At 41.3% G+C, this 12,766-nt stretch overlaps 2 protein-coding genes across 2 annotated transcripts in view; both read left to right on the top strand.

The window, feature by feature from the left end:
- The first annotated feature begins 5,921 nt into the window (after positions 1–5,921).
- On the top strand, positions 5,922–9,847 carry LOC135520440 (rRNA 2'-O-methyltransferase fibrillarin-like). The gene is made up of 8 exons (XM_064946010.1): positions 5,922–6,052; positions 6,915–7,049; positions 7,286–7,423; positions 7,602–7,867; positions 8,017–8,149; positions 8,238–8,350; positions 8,570–8,715; positions 9,344–9,847. The coding sequence occupies exons 1-8, from the start codon at positions 6,043–6,045 to the stop codon at positions 9,366–9,368; spliced, it is 966 nt and encodes a 321-aa protein (XP_064802082.1). The 5' UTR covers positions 5,922–6,042; the 3' UTR covers positions 9,369–9,847.
- An 863-nt stretch (positions 9,848–10,710) lies between these two features.
- Positions 10,711–12,766, top strand: part of LOC135520439 (dual specificity tyrosine-phosphorylation-regulated kinase 1B-like) — an 83,684-nt gene continuing 81,628 nt past the window's right edge. Inside the window, exon 1 of the mRNA XM_064946009.1 lies at positions 10,711–11,542. The gene's annotated coding sequence lies outside the window, so the exon portion shown is untranslated. The remainder of the gene's footprint in view (positions 11,543–12,766) is intronic.

Genomic DNA, 12,766 nt, shown 5'->3' with positions numbered 1-12,766 from the left:
AATAAACACACATCTTCCCACTCCACTCGGCTCTTCTTCTTCCTCGCTGTACATAACCCTGTCTATATTTTCACCACTCTTGCCACGCTTTCATTGCTTGCAGAGCATACACTGATGGCATTTCTCCAAATCCCAACTTCTGTTCCTTAGCCCAAATTACTAGTCTGGCTATCTATGGCCTCTCCATGATTCCATTTCCAAACCTTGATTACATTGGGATAAAATCAGTAATGGGGTGTGGGTAAAATCCCTGGGGAAGCCCCACAAAAAAAGGCATATTACATGTGTTGTGATAATTGCATTGTTTGCTCTATAACCAGCTAATTCATATGCTTTGTGACCAGTATATATAGGCCTAAAGGCAGAGACAATAAGAAGGCACAGTGGCAGAATAAATTAAACCACACATTTGTTTTATTACAAAACCGGAGAGCAACCTCTGCCCGGTGAAGTCCACAAAGCACGTAACAGACAGTATGGTCATGCAAGTTCATGTTTACAACATTTTTGGACCACTTAACAACTATTGATTCAGAACCAAAGAGGGTTACTGCAAGTCGCAAAGAAAACAGGAGCTGCCTCCACTATACCAGCACCATTTAAACTTAAACATTTTAAAATCATCAAATCACCTCTGCTTAGTCTAATAAAGTGACAACTAAAAGATACCAAAAACAATTTAATCCAAATCAACACAAGCTACATATGAATTGGCTGTCAATGGTTCTGATTTCTGTGTGCGTGTGTAGGTATGTGTGCAAGTATAAAAAATCATGTTGACCCTACTTGTAGAGAAACACCAATGCCATCCTCTTCTCTTTCATGTTGACCAAACGGTCTATCTCTCTGTCATACAGTACAAGCTTTCATTTTTTGTTGTCCTAAACTACCGAGCTAAAATGTTTGCTCGCTAGCCTAACTTTCATTCATGGGCAACGTTAGCTAGTTAACATTAGCCTTTTACATCTAGCTACATATTGAACTTCCATCCTCTCAGGCCAGGGGCACAACAATGTATGTATTAATGGTTGAATCAGAAATGCTGTTATAATTATTGGCCAGTAGGGAGAATTAAGTAAAACCACAAATACAAATCCCTATCTCTATTCACCTCTATGGCCTATTTATGCCTTACCTCCCTAATATTCTACATTTGCACACACTATAAATAGATTTTTCTATTGTGTTATTGACAGTACGTTTGTTGATCCCATGTGTAACTCTGTGTTGTTTTTGTCGCACTGCTTTGCTTTATCTTGGCCAGGTTGCAGTTGTAAATGAGAACTTGTTTTCAACCAGCCTACCTGGTTAAATAAAAAATGAATAAATGTGATTTGATAGGTGACAGCAAAATCCAAGCTGGCTTCCCTTGACACTTTTTTTTAGGTGCACCAGGACTATTCACAGTTGAGCTCACAGTTTAGCTCAACACTGATTAGCTAATTTGTTCAACTTTATTTATCAAGGGAGGTCAAATGCTTGCTGGCTTCCCTTGCATTTAATTCAGCAACAATGTCATACTCGTTTGGACCAGACAGCATCAGATAGGTGGGCTACACGTAGAGAGACAGAGGGGCACTGTTTCGCTCACTCAGATGCTTTCTCCGATGAGATACATTCAGCCAGCCTCTTGCGAATTGAAGGAAAATTATGAAACACAGAGAGACGAAAGATATATTAGTTTATGTGTTCTTATTTTTTTTCTTGGTCACATTTTTGGGGAAGCCTGGCTTCTCTTGGTACCCATGAATACATGTCACTTATAGAGTGGGGTTCAAATTTGTATATATTCATTTTTTATTATTATTAAACAGTAACATGCAAAACACAAAAAAACAGAAGAGCCAGAGGGATTACACAAAGAAATAAGGAAAAGGAAAAAATATAAATAATAATAATACAAATCCACATTATACCAAATTAAATAGACATGTAGCGAATATATTTACTTCGACATTTTGTTTTGTATTCATTTTAATGATTCAGGATAGTTTTGCAAATCAGATTTTTTTAAATGAAAAAGGCCATTTTTCTTAAAATATTTTGATTTGTGTATGAAAAAGGTTCCTAGTAAAATAAAGAGATTTATGACATACTGACGTTCAATTCTGGGGTCTGTGTTGTAAAATAATGTCAAACTTAGATATTTCAATGGTTGTATGCATTTTGTTGCCTAGATATAGTTTCACATCAGTCCAGAACACCTCACTATGTAAACAATTACAAAATAAGTGTTCAATAGATTCAGTTTCTTGTTCACAAAAACTGCATTCACTGGTAACATCATGTATATACACTGCTCAAAAAATAAATGGAACACTTAAACAACACAATGTAACTCCAAGTCAATCACACTTTTGTGAAATCAAACTGTCCACTTAGGAAGCAACACTGATTGACAATAAATTTCACATGCTGTTATGCAAATGGAATAGACAACAGGTGGAAATTACTTTTGAATGCTGGCGGTGCTTTCACTCTAGTGGTAGCATGAGACGGAGTCTACAACCCACACAAGTGGCTCAGGTAGTGCAGCTCATCCAGGATGGCACATCAATGCGAGCTGTGGCAAGAAGGTTTGCTGTGTCTGTCAGCGTAGTGTCCAGAGCATGGAGGCGCTACCAGGAGACAGGCCAGTACATCAGGAGACGTGGAGGAGGCCGTAGGAGGGCAACAACCCAGCAGCAGGACCGCTATCTCCGCCTTTGTGCAAGGATGAGCAGGAGGAGCACTGCCAGAGCCCTGCAAAATTACCTCCAGCAGGCCACAAATGTGCATGTGTCTGCTCAAACGGTCAGAAACTGACTCCATGAGGGTGGTATGAGGGCCTGACGTCCACAGGTGGGGGTTGTGCTTACAGCCCAACACCGTGTAGGATGTTTGGCATTTACCAGAGAACACCAAAATTGGCAAATTCGTCACTGGCAAGACAAAGGAGCTGATTGTGGACAATAGGAAAAGGAGGGCCAAACAGGCCGCCTTTAATATCGACGGGACTGAAGTGGAGCGGGTCAAAAGTTCCTTGGCGTCCACATCACAAACAAACTATCATGCACCAAACACACCAAGACAGTTGTGAAGAGGGCACGGCAACACTTTTTCCACCTCAGGAGACTGAAAAGATTTGGCATGGGTCCCCAGATCCACAAAAGGTTTTACAGCTGCACCATCGAGAGTATCCTGACCGGTTGCATCCCCGCCTGGTATGGCAACTGCTCGGCATCTGACCATAAGGCGCTACAGAGGGTAGTGTGTACGGCCCAGTACATCACTGGGGCCAAGCTTCCTGATATCCACCTATATACGAGGTGGTGTCAGAGGAAGGTGTAACGGATGTGAAACAGCTAGCTAGTCAGCGGTGGTGCGCACTAAATAGCGTTTCAATCGGTGACATCACTTGCTCTGAGACCTTGAAGTAGTAGTTCCCCTTGCTCTGCAAGGGCCGCGGCTTTTGTGGAGCGATGGGTAACGATGCTTCGTAGGTGACTGTTGTTGATGTGTGCAGTGACGTCACTTGCTCTGAGACCTTGAAGTAGCAGTTCCCCTTGCTCTGCAAGGGCCGCGGCTTTTGTGGAGCGATGGGTAACGATGCTTCGAGGGTGACTGTTGTTGATGTGTGCAGACGGTCCCTGGTTCGCGCCCGGGTATGGGCGAGCGGACGGTCTAAAGTTATACTGTTACAAAGGCACAAAAAATTGTTGGAACTCGAAGCACAAGCATTTTGCTACACTAGGATTAACATCTGCTAACCATGTGTATGTGACAAATAAAATTGTCAGACTCCAGTCACCCAAGTCATAGACTGTTCTCTCTGCTACCATACGGCAAGTGGAACCAGAGCACCAAGTCCAGGACAAAAGGCTCCGTAACAGCTTCTTCCCCCAAGCCACAAAACTGCTGAACAACTAATCAAATGGCCACCTGGACTATTTACATCTTAGAGAACTGCTTCACAATATCCAATGCTAATCTAGTTTGTAACATATTTTTTCCAAAAAAGTGAGGCGTCATGTGCCCGTTGGGAATATCTTGATCTTTGGCCTAGAATGTAATGCCTTCAAATTGACTTTGATAAACTAAAGAGCATAACGTTTGAGATACCAACAAAAAAGGTGAGATTGGACAACTTTGTACTCCTTTGTAAATGTTAAAACCTTAGGGATCCCCCCCCCCCCCACACACAATTTTCACCTAAAATGACATGCACAAATCTAGCTGAAGCAAGGATATGCATATTCTTGATACCATTTGAAAGGAAACACTTTGCAGTTTGTGGAAATGTGAAAGGAATGTAGGAGAATATAACACATTAGATCTGGTAAAAGATAATACAAAAAAAGAACCAACTTTTTTTTGTACCATCTTTGAAATACAAGAGAAAGGCCATAATGTATTAATCCAGCCCAGGTTAAATTTTGGCCACTAGATGGCAGCACTGTATGTGCAACGTTTCAGACTGATCCAATGAACCATTGCCATTCTGTTTACAATTTTGTATCAAGACTGCCCAAATGTGCCCAATTTGTTTATTAATAGCTTCATGTTCAAAACTGTGCACTCTCCTCAAACAATAGCATGGTATTCTTTCACTGTAATAGTTACTGTAAATTGGACAGTGCCGTTAGATTAACAAGAATTTAAGCTTTCTGCCAATATCAGATATGTCTGTCCTGGGAAATGTTCTTGTTACTTACACCTCATGCTAATCGCATTAGCCTATGTTAGCTCAACTATCCGGCAGGGGACCCACCAATCCTGAAGGTTTACCTTGATGATGTTCCATGACAGTTTGATACAGCTATTGCCACCATTATAAAGTTATAATAGCATCAACAAAAAAATGACCAAACTTAATGCTTAAGATAATCAAAGATAAAATTGTGACTTACGGTATCAAATGCTTTCTGACAATCCAACAGGGAAGTCATCCACTAGATCACAGTACTCAACCAAATCTAACACCAGCCTCAGATTATTAGATATATGGTGCCCTTTCATAAACCCTGATTGACATTCAGCAATCAGATCATTCAAACACGATTTTAACCTTTTCACAAAGATTGAGGCTATAATTTTGTATTCGTTATCTAGGAGTGTGATTGGACACCAATAATTAAGAGATCCTTGTGTGGTTTAGGTATAAGAGTAATAACCCATTGCTTCATGGAGGCAGGTTTATAACCTCTTTGTTCAAGTAAAAATGGTGCTATTTTGTCAGAGAAAGTTTTGTAAAATTCAGAGGTTAATCCATCTCAACCCGGAGATTTTTTAATTGAGCAACCCCATATTGGATGTCCATAATGGATAAATCTTTACATTAAGACCGATTGGTTTTCTTCACTGAGTTAACATTCTCTATAAAATCATGGAGATCCTTAGTCACTCAAACTGTTATCGGAGGAGTAAAGATTCTCTTAATTTAGTGGTAAAGTCTGATAACTCTATCCCCATTAATCTTACATTTCCGGAGTGTGTTGAGTTCCCTCTCCTCTTTTCCAAATGAAAATATCTGCTGTTCTTTTCAAGCCATTATTTTCTGGATGTTATAGAGACTCCTCTAGCTTTTTCCTCATAAAATATATCTAGTTGATTCTGTAAATCATTCAATTTAGCTTTCTAATTAAGATCAAGCTTCTTAAAGAGCTCAGCTACCTCACATCTTCTTAAACCAAGCCGTTTCCCTTAAGTAGTACAGGCTGAGCAGATTTTAAATTTAAGCAGTTACCAATAGAGTATTTCGTATCATCATTACTGCACATTCTTAGTCAGCCATATGACTTTATGATCCGTTAGGACTGCAGGCAGTATTTTTTTTTTTTTTACTCTGTAGTCTTGGGCTCAAGACTTGAACGTCCGAAATTATTGACACCCTTGAAAAAGATGAGCGTCCAGACCGTGGTGTATCATGGGAAGGAGGAGTCTGATGACGCATGGCCACATTGCTAGGTAGTGTGTGCTGCGTGTTCAGAAGAGGAAGATAGAGAAGATTGAGCAAAACAATTTCGAGCTGTTTTAGATTGAGAGCACAGCAATTTACCAAATATGACACCAGGTAAGTTTATTTGACCAATTGAGTAGACGGGGATACATAATGTAAATGCCCGCAAGTCTTACTATTATGAAGGCCAAATTTGATTGTGAAGTTTCATTTTCCGGCCTGGTGTTGCGAGCATTAACGTTAGTCATGATTTCTCTCACACAACTTGGACAAGTAAATGGTGCATGTAGCTAACTATACAGTTACACGTACGACGTGTTTGTGTTCGATTTCATTATTGATCATTAATATTAAAGTGTTTGGACTGTCTTTGCTGCTTCTGTGATTTAATGCACATTTTTCGCAATGGTATAGCCCGCATGGCACAAACTAAACACGTGTTCATACGCACTAACGTTAGCTAATTAGCTTTCAAGCAATCTATGTAGTTATTGTTCGCACACAACACACCTATTCTTGTTATTTTGCCTGAACGTGATTTTGATTTGAGTGCCTAGCCCAAATATCGGTCAAACGTTATTGGCACATGTGCTCGCAACATACTAGCATTGGTAACCAGGTCACTAACTAGCCCATTGCATTATCTATATTCATTGCCGGCCGTGTCATGCTGTTTACCCATTATCTTTGGTTTACCACTCAAGCTCAAATGCAGTCTTCTAGTTTGCTGGCAAACTTAACACCTGGACATTCAAAAATATTGAATATCCTATTCCATTTCCAAGTTCTTTGTAGCCCTTTGAACCGCTATTAGGGTATCAATTCCGCCATGCATTAGTTGTTGGCATCTATGATTCTAGAAGTTATCTATACTATAACATGTACCATCAATCTGAAGCATCTCATTCATTTGTTTGCACCATGTCATGTGCCATACATTTGAAGGATAATCTCAATTGTTTTCATATTCTTCAAGGATTCAGCCCCCGGGGTGGTGATCGAGGAGGCAGAGGAGGCTTCCGGGGAAGAGGAAGCTTTGGAGACAGAGGTGGTGGACGGGGGGGGTTTGGAGATAGAGGCGGGCGAGGAGGATTCCGAGGCAGAGGTGGTGGTAAGTCAAACATAGCTAGATTGTTATTTTTACATGTTTTAGGTTATAGGTACATGCCTGTTCTGTATTGTAAGTTTACCTGACTGACGAGCATTATCACATATTTGAGGTCGCAAGACAACCTAATGTGACTTAAAAACATCAAGTTTCGTGCAATTGCCATGGATGAAAGTTGTTTACTGCACGTGGTTAATTTGTGCACGAACTGGACATTACTTGTTATTTCCCTGTTACAGGAGGTGGATTTAGGTCTCCAAGCAGCGAGGGTGGCTTCAGAGGCCGTGGAGGTGGTCGTGGCACCCCCAGGGGTAGAGGTGGACGTGGTGGCTTTGGGGCTGGCAGGAAAGTCACTGTGGAGCCTCATAGACATGAAGGTGAGTAGAAAAGTTGGAGCTGTGCAATACAAGCTGTCTCCAGCAGAGGCCTGTAGTTGCACTATTGTTTGTGTTGTTCAGCAGCACCCACTCTGTGCAAAATGTTTCTTCTGAACTGTAAACTTCCTAATATATTGGAGTGTTGTAGTTTCATACGTCTCCATTTTCCTGCCCTCAGGAGTGTTCATCTGCCGTGGTAAGGAAGATGCCCTGGTGACAAAGAACATGGTGATTGGAGAGTCCGTGTATGGAGAAAAAAGGATGAATGTCGAGGAAGGAGAAACGAAGATTGAGTACAGAGCGTGGAACCCTTTCCGGTCAAAGCTGGCAGCAGCCATCTTGGGAGGAGTTGATCAGATCCACATCAAACCTGGCTCGAAGGTCATGTACCTGGGTGCCGCATCAGGGACGACAGTGTCCCATGTGTCAGACATCGTTGGACCTGTGAGTATATTTTTTCCCACAATCAGAACTGTCATTGGTTTAGTTGGGCTACTCGATAATGGTCTTGTTTAGAACAATTCACTTCTATCACAATGAAGTGTAGTCCTTCACCCCCGTACATGTAATGAGGCATTTCCTCTGTTTTGCAGGAGGGTCTTGTGTATGCTGTGGAGTTCTCTCACAGGTCAGGACGTGATCTGCTCAATGTTGCCAAAAAGAGAACCAACATCATTCCCATCATTGAGGATGCCCGGCATCCACACAAATACCGCATGCTTGTTGGTAAGTCATCAAAATCATACACTGATGTGAAAATACTGTGGAAGTTTATGTATATTTTACAAGCTCTGGCTGTACCCTCTTTATGCAGGCATGGTAGATGTCATCTTCGCTGATGTGGCCCAGCCAGATCAGACCAGAATTGTTGCACTCAACGCTCACAATTTCCTTAAGAACGGAGGGCACTTTGTCATCTCAATCAAGGTGAAACATTGAGACTGTTCAAAAACAGTGTTATTCAGAATTAGTGGTGCCATCTTCTGGAATACTATTCTTAAGCAGGCAAACTAAGATATTAGACGTTGAACATTTTGCATTGAACTGTAAAGCTTTTGATTTTAGGAGCAACCTAGCTTGCTGTTACTGGGGGCCAGTGCCTCAGTTGCAGTGGGATTAAAGTACATTTGTCTCGTCTCCCTCCAGGCAAACTGCATTGATTCAACGGCAGCACCGGAGGCTGTGTTTGCTGCGGAGGTGAAGAAGATGGGCTCGGAAAACATGAAGCCCCAGGAGCAGCTGACATTGGAGCCTTATGAGAGAGATCACGCCATCGTAGTAGGAATCTACAGGTGAGGAAATGCTTGTTTCTAAATATACACGGGTCACGTTAATGAAAGAATAACGTGTAACAATTATCTTGCTGCGTTTTGTAAACGTTGATCTAAAATACTGCTTATTGCAATTTTCTGCTCAGACTAATTTTGTTTCAGTTGCACTTTTCCACTCGGGATGACATATTCAGACAGCGTTCTGGCTGATGTGTAGCTACTTTTCTCCAGTACTTTTCTTGGCGTAACCTACCTTTCTCTGGTAAAATGCAAGATAAACGTCAAGCAAAACATTAGGAAATGTTGCTGGCTAACTTATTTCTATGATAAACATAGCAAAAAATACCTTTTTCATTGTAAGCACATTTACTTGTGTGGCTGCTAGCCAAATAGCATTGCACTTCTGTTGTCTGATGAATTAAGCTATTTTGTGCCGAATGTGTTGCTTTAATATATTTTCTGTGATGGATGGAAAACTATAGTTAAATACCCCTAGTCACTATTGAAGCAACAAACAAAACTCACTAAATTTAAAATGCAGATTTTTATATATGGTCTGCATTTTGAAAATTCTGAATTCTGACATGACCACCGTGTAGAATGTATTTTGTCTTTATAGTATGAATTCATCAAATATTCCTTCCTACAGACCTGCTCCCAAGAATAAGAAGTGAACTGGCCCTGAGCAGCTGTGGCATAGTGACTTTTTCTGTGGATCCACCTCTGCCATGGGGGGTGCTCAGCACTGGGATTTAGCAAGGCACTGATTGGACCCCCACATGCTTGCACCCATATCCAAACTGACCATTTTAGTATTCCTGTCTCCAGAGCTTGGGTGGTTTAGAAGTACATATGTTTTTTTTTTTGGTCTGGGGAGAGGGTGTCGGGGTGGAATTCACATCGCTAATAAACTCTGTAGTGCCATGTAAAGTAGTGTACAGAGGGAAAGCCTGATATATTGATTTAACTTTTTTTTTGTTCACGTTATTTTGAAATCTAATGTTTTTAAAGAACTGTTTCAGTTTATCATTGAAGTCAAATAATTATTTTCCCCTTGATGTTAAAACAAGACTGGCTTACACCTATATATGTTTCACTTTGACTTAAATGTGATTTTGTACCTTGACTTTTTTATTAAAACAGTGTGATTGTATATTTTTATTTAGTTCTGTGCTTTTAAGACATGGTCAGAGGAAAAATATGTTGTCATGACATAAGTAATGGTCACTCAGAACTATACTGAACAGAAATACCCGGGGCGGGTTCAAACCCCCGAGCTGACAAGGTACAAATCTGTCGTTCTGCCCCTGAACAGGCAGTTAACTCACTAAAATTGAATGTAGCGTTTATTTCTGTTCAGTGTAGTTTGATAACTGCTATAGTAGTACTTAAACAGAACCGACACGCCGATTGTCAGCTCGTGCGACAAAATACAATTTTCATCCCAGTGGTGACCGCCGCCATTTTGAGAGAGTGAATGACCATACAGATTGGTCAATGGTTTTCGTCAACGCGCGAAAGAGGCGGGTAATTTGAACATGATTGACGGTTAGCCGATGCGATATGATTAACATAACTATTTAGGTGCCGACAGTTCTTCAGAAAATTAGGTAACATTATACAGTCATACGAGTTAAGCACATGTTTGATTTAGGTGCTATTTCTAATTTACCAATATTAAGAGCATATGTAACGGCATGTCCGTGAATCTAAATGTACTAATTTAGCTTGTTCGTTAAGGTGCTAACCGTATTGGGATAACGTCAAGGTTGGCTGTTCAGGAAACATGCACGAGCTTGCTAGCTATGTTACGGCTAGCTAGCAACGTTGGCTTGGTAACTACCTTAGCTAATTTACCCTATAATCACATGTAAAACCAGTAAGTGCCGAGGTAGTTTGTATAAAAATGTATTACCGCTGCGTTAGATTATGAACAGGCTTTCCATGTGATGTTTAAATTCACACCAAGGGTAGTAGATAGTTTGACTGTCGCAAGTTTGTTTTGGCGGCCATTTTGTAGGGGGAATGCAACTCAAACAGGCGGGAACGAGCTTCGTGTCGAGGGCGCGCTTTTCGTGCAGACCCTCATCTAAGCGATAGCTAGTGCAGTCTGTGGTGTGATCGAGATTAACGGCCAGAGAGGGGGGGTCCCTTGCGAATGCACATCGCTAGTTATAGCGTAGCGGTGCACCGGAAATACCCCAAATTTATTTTAATCGTTAATTTTTTTATTTAAACACTCATCCCCTCCACCTTTCCGTTCACCACAACATGCAACACGTAGTTGGATATTAGTAGTAACTGTTACAGTTGAAAGCTAGCTAGTTAGTTAGCCAGCTAACGTTAGCTAGCCTCCCAGACTCCGCAGCTACGATAAACCCAACGTTGCCAGTTTGCTACATGGTTTCCTGCGTGAAAATAGAGGCCACGAAAGAATCAACCATCAACGGCGAGATACGGTCTATTTTGGATGACAACCTAGCCATTGCCATGCTACCCCAAGCGGTATCACATATGTTACCTGTGAACTGTTCAATTAGCTAGCTTGCACTGCGCTGGGCGGACGGTGCCGAACCTCCGAGTTCATCCTGCGCTCTTGCTGGACTGCGCTTTGGAGACTAACCTCACTGAAGACCCGAGTTTTGACGGGGATTTATTGCAAAAACGACACTACCCTCTCGTTATTAGGATATCTCACCCATCAGAGGGGTGACAGTTTGGGGGGTGGGGGGGGAATTGGTTTGCCGGTTGTTATTTTGCCCGGTACCTGTGGTGGAGGCTAGGACGGAGGGAGAGGGAATGCTGATAATGGCTGCTCCGGGAACCTGGAAACGAACCACCGCCTGAGGTAAGAGTTAAGCTTGGTTTATTCACTCACTGGGTTTTAACTCATTTGTTGTGAAGATGCTGTTTTTGTCATCAGTCGTTATGTGTTTGAAGAAGACCATGATGATAAACTGACATCCATACAAACAGCACCTTCTGTACCCTCCCATGTCCTCCAACCTCAGCATCAATATGCCATTTTCAATCACAATGGTGCTAGTTAATTGTACAGGACATTCACTTGGCTTGTAACATTTATCGATTCGTACACGTTGTGGACAATTTAGCTAGTAGCTACATTTTCACCGTAGTGATGCCTTGCAATGAAGATCATCAACGTTGGTTGTGATTCGCCATGATGGAACACTGCGATAGACCGCTACAATGTATCCGAGGCTAGTTCAGACTATTCTTTAACATCTTTTAGAAATCACATTATCAGTTGCAATGTAGGAATGACGTAGGATTATCAGAAGTCACCCTGCCCAGTAGTCTCAATATTAGTATGGGCAGTGTTGGCCATGTAAACTGTCGATGAGCATGCCTCATTATGGACTTATTACGATTTGATGTATGACTGGGATATCCTCCCTTTTCAATGCATCACACAGCCACTGTTCCTACTCATGGTAAAATTGAGAAATGAGGGATTTCATATTCTAAATCACTCCTGCCTAATTTTATCTGCAGTGTTTTCTGTAACTAGCCCATGCAAATATTTTGAAGAGAATGCCCAAAAGCCACTGCATCGCTGCATTTTAGAATTCACAGCAAGACAGTGAGGAAGGGTATTGTAATCTCTGATGAAGGCTGTGGATGGTGATTCAAGAAAAAACGATACATTAAAGAATGTCATAATTATATATGTTTTGATTTCGGTATGAAGGATGACATTACAACCCTTGGATCTTCATACGTTCACACGTGTGTGAATTGGGAGTGACATGCAGTTTCTGACAATTGCCACCTAAGACTATGAAAAGCAGTCTGTTATAGTGCATTTGTTGGAGTATATTTTCCATTTTGAATAACCTTTGTCGCAAAGTCATACCCTGGATAAATCTCAGTGCCTACACCCTTGATTTCCATGTAGCATTATGAGCAAGCCCTTGCTGTGGTGCTGAAGTAGAAATGCCGGTTCAAAATGGATTCACTTTCCCCTGTCCTTACCATATTGTCATCATTCTCTTACTGTTACCACTGCACCGAAGTGAAACAGTTATTACACGTTAATGCATATGTCGTT

The sequence above is a fragment of the Oncorhynchus masou genome, chromosome 29 (genome assembly GCF_036934945.1).
Source record: "Oncorhynchus masou masou isolate Uvic2021 chromosome 29, UVic_Omas_1.1, whole genome shotgun sequence".
In the NCBI taxonomy this organism is placed as follows: Eukaryota; Metazoa; Chordata; class Actinopteri; order Salmoniformes; family Salmonidae; genus Oncorhynchus; species Oncorhynchus masou.
This window is presented reverse-complemented; position numbering and strand designations above follow the sequence as displayed.

Bases quoted from the DNA above. Each gene is read 5' to 3' on its own strand.
- LOC135520440 (XM_064946010.1), top strand. The intron at 7,050-7,285 runs GTAAGTCAAACA...TCCCTGTTACAG, and splicing joins ATTCCGAGGCAGAGGTGGTG to GAGGTGGATTTAGGTCTCCA. The intron at 8,351-8,569 runs GTGAAACATTGA...GTCTCCCTCCAG, and splicing joins ACTTTGTCATCTCAATCAAG to GCAAACTGCATTGATTCAAC.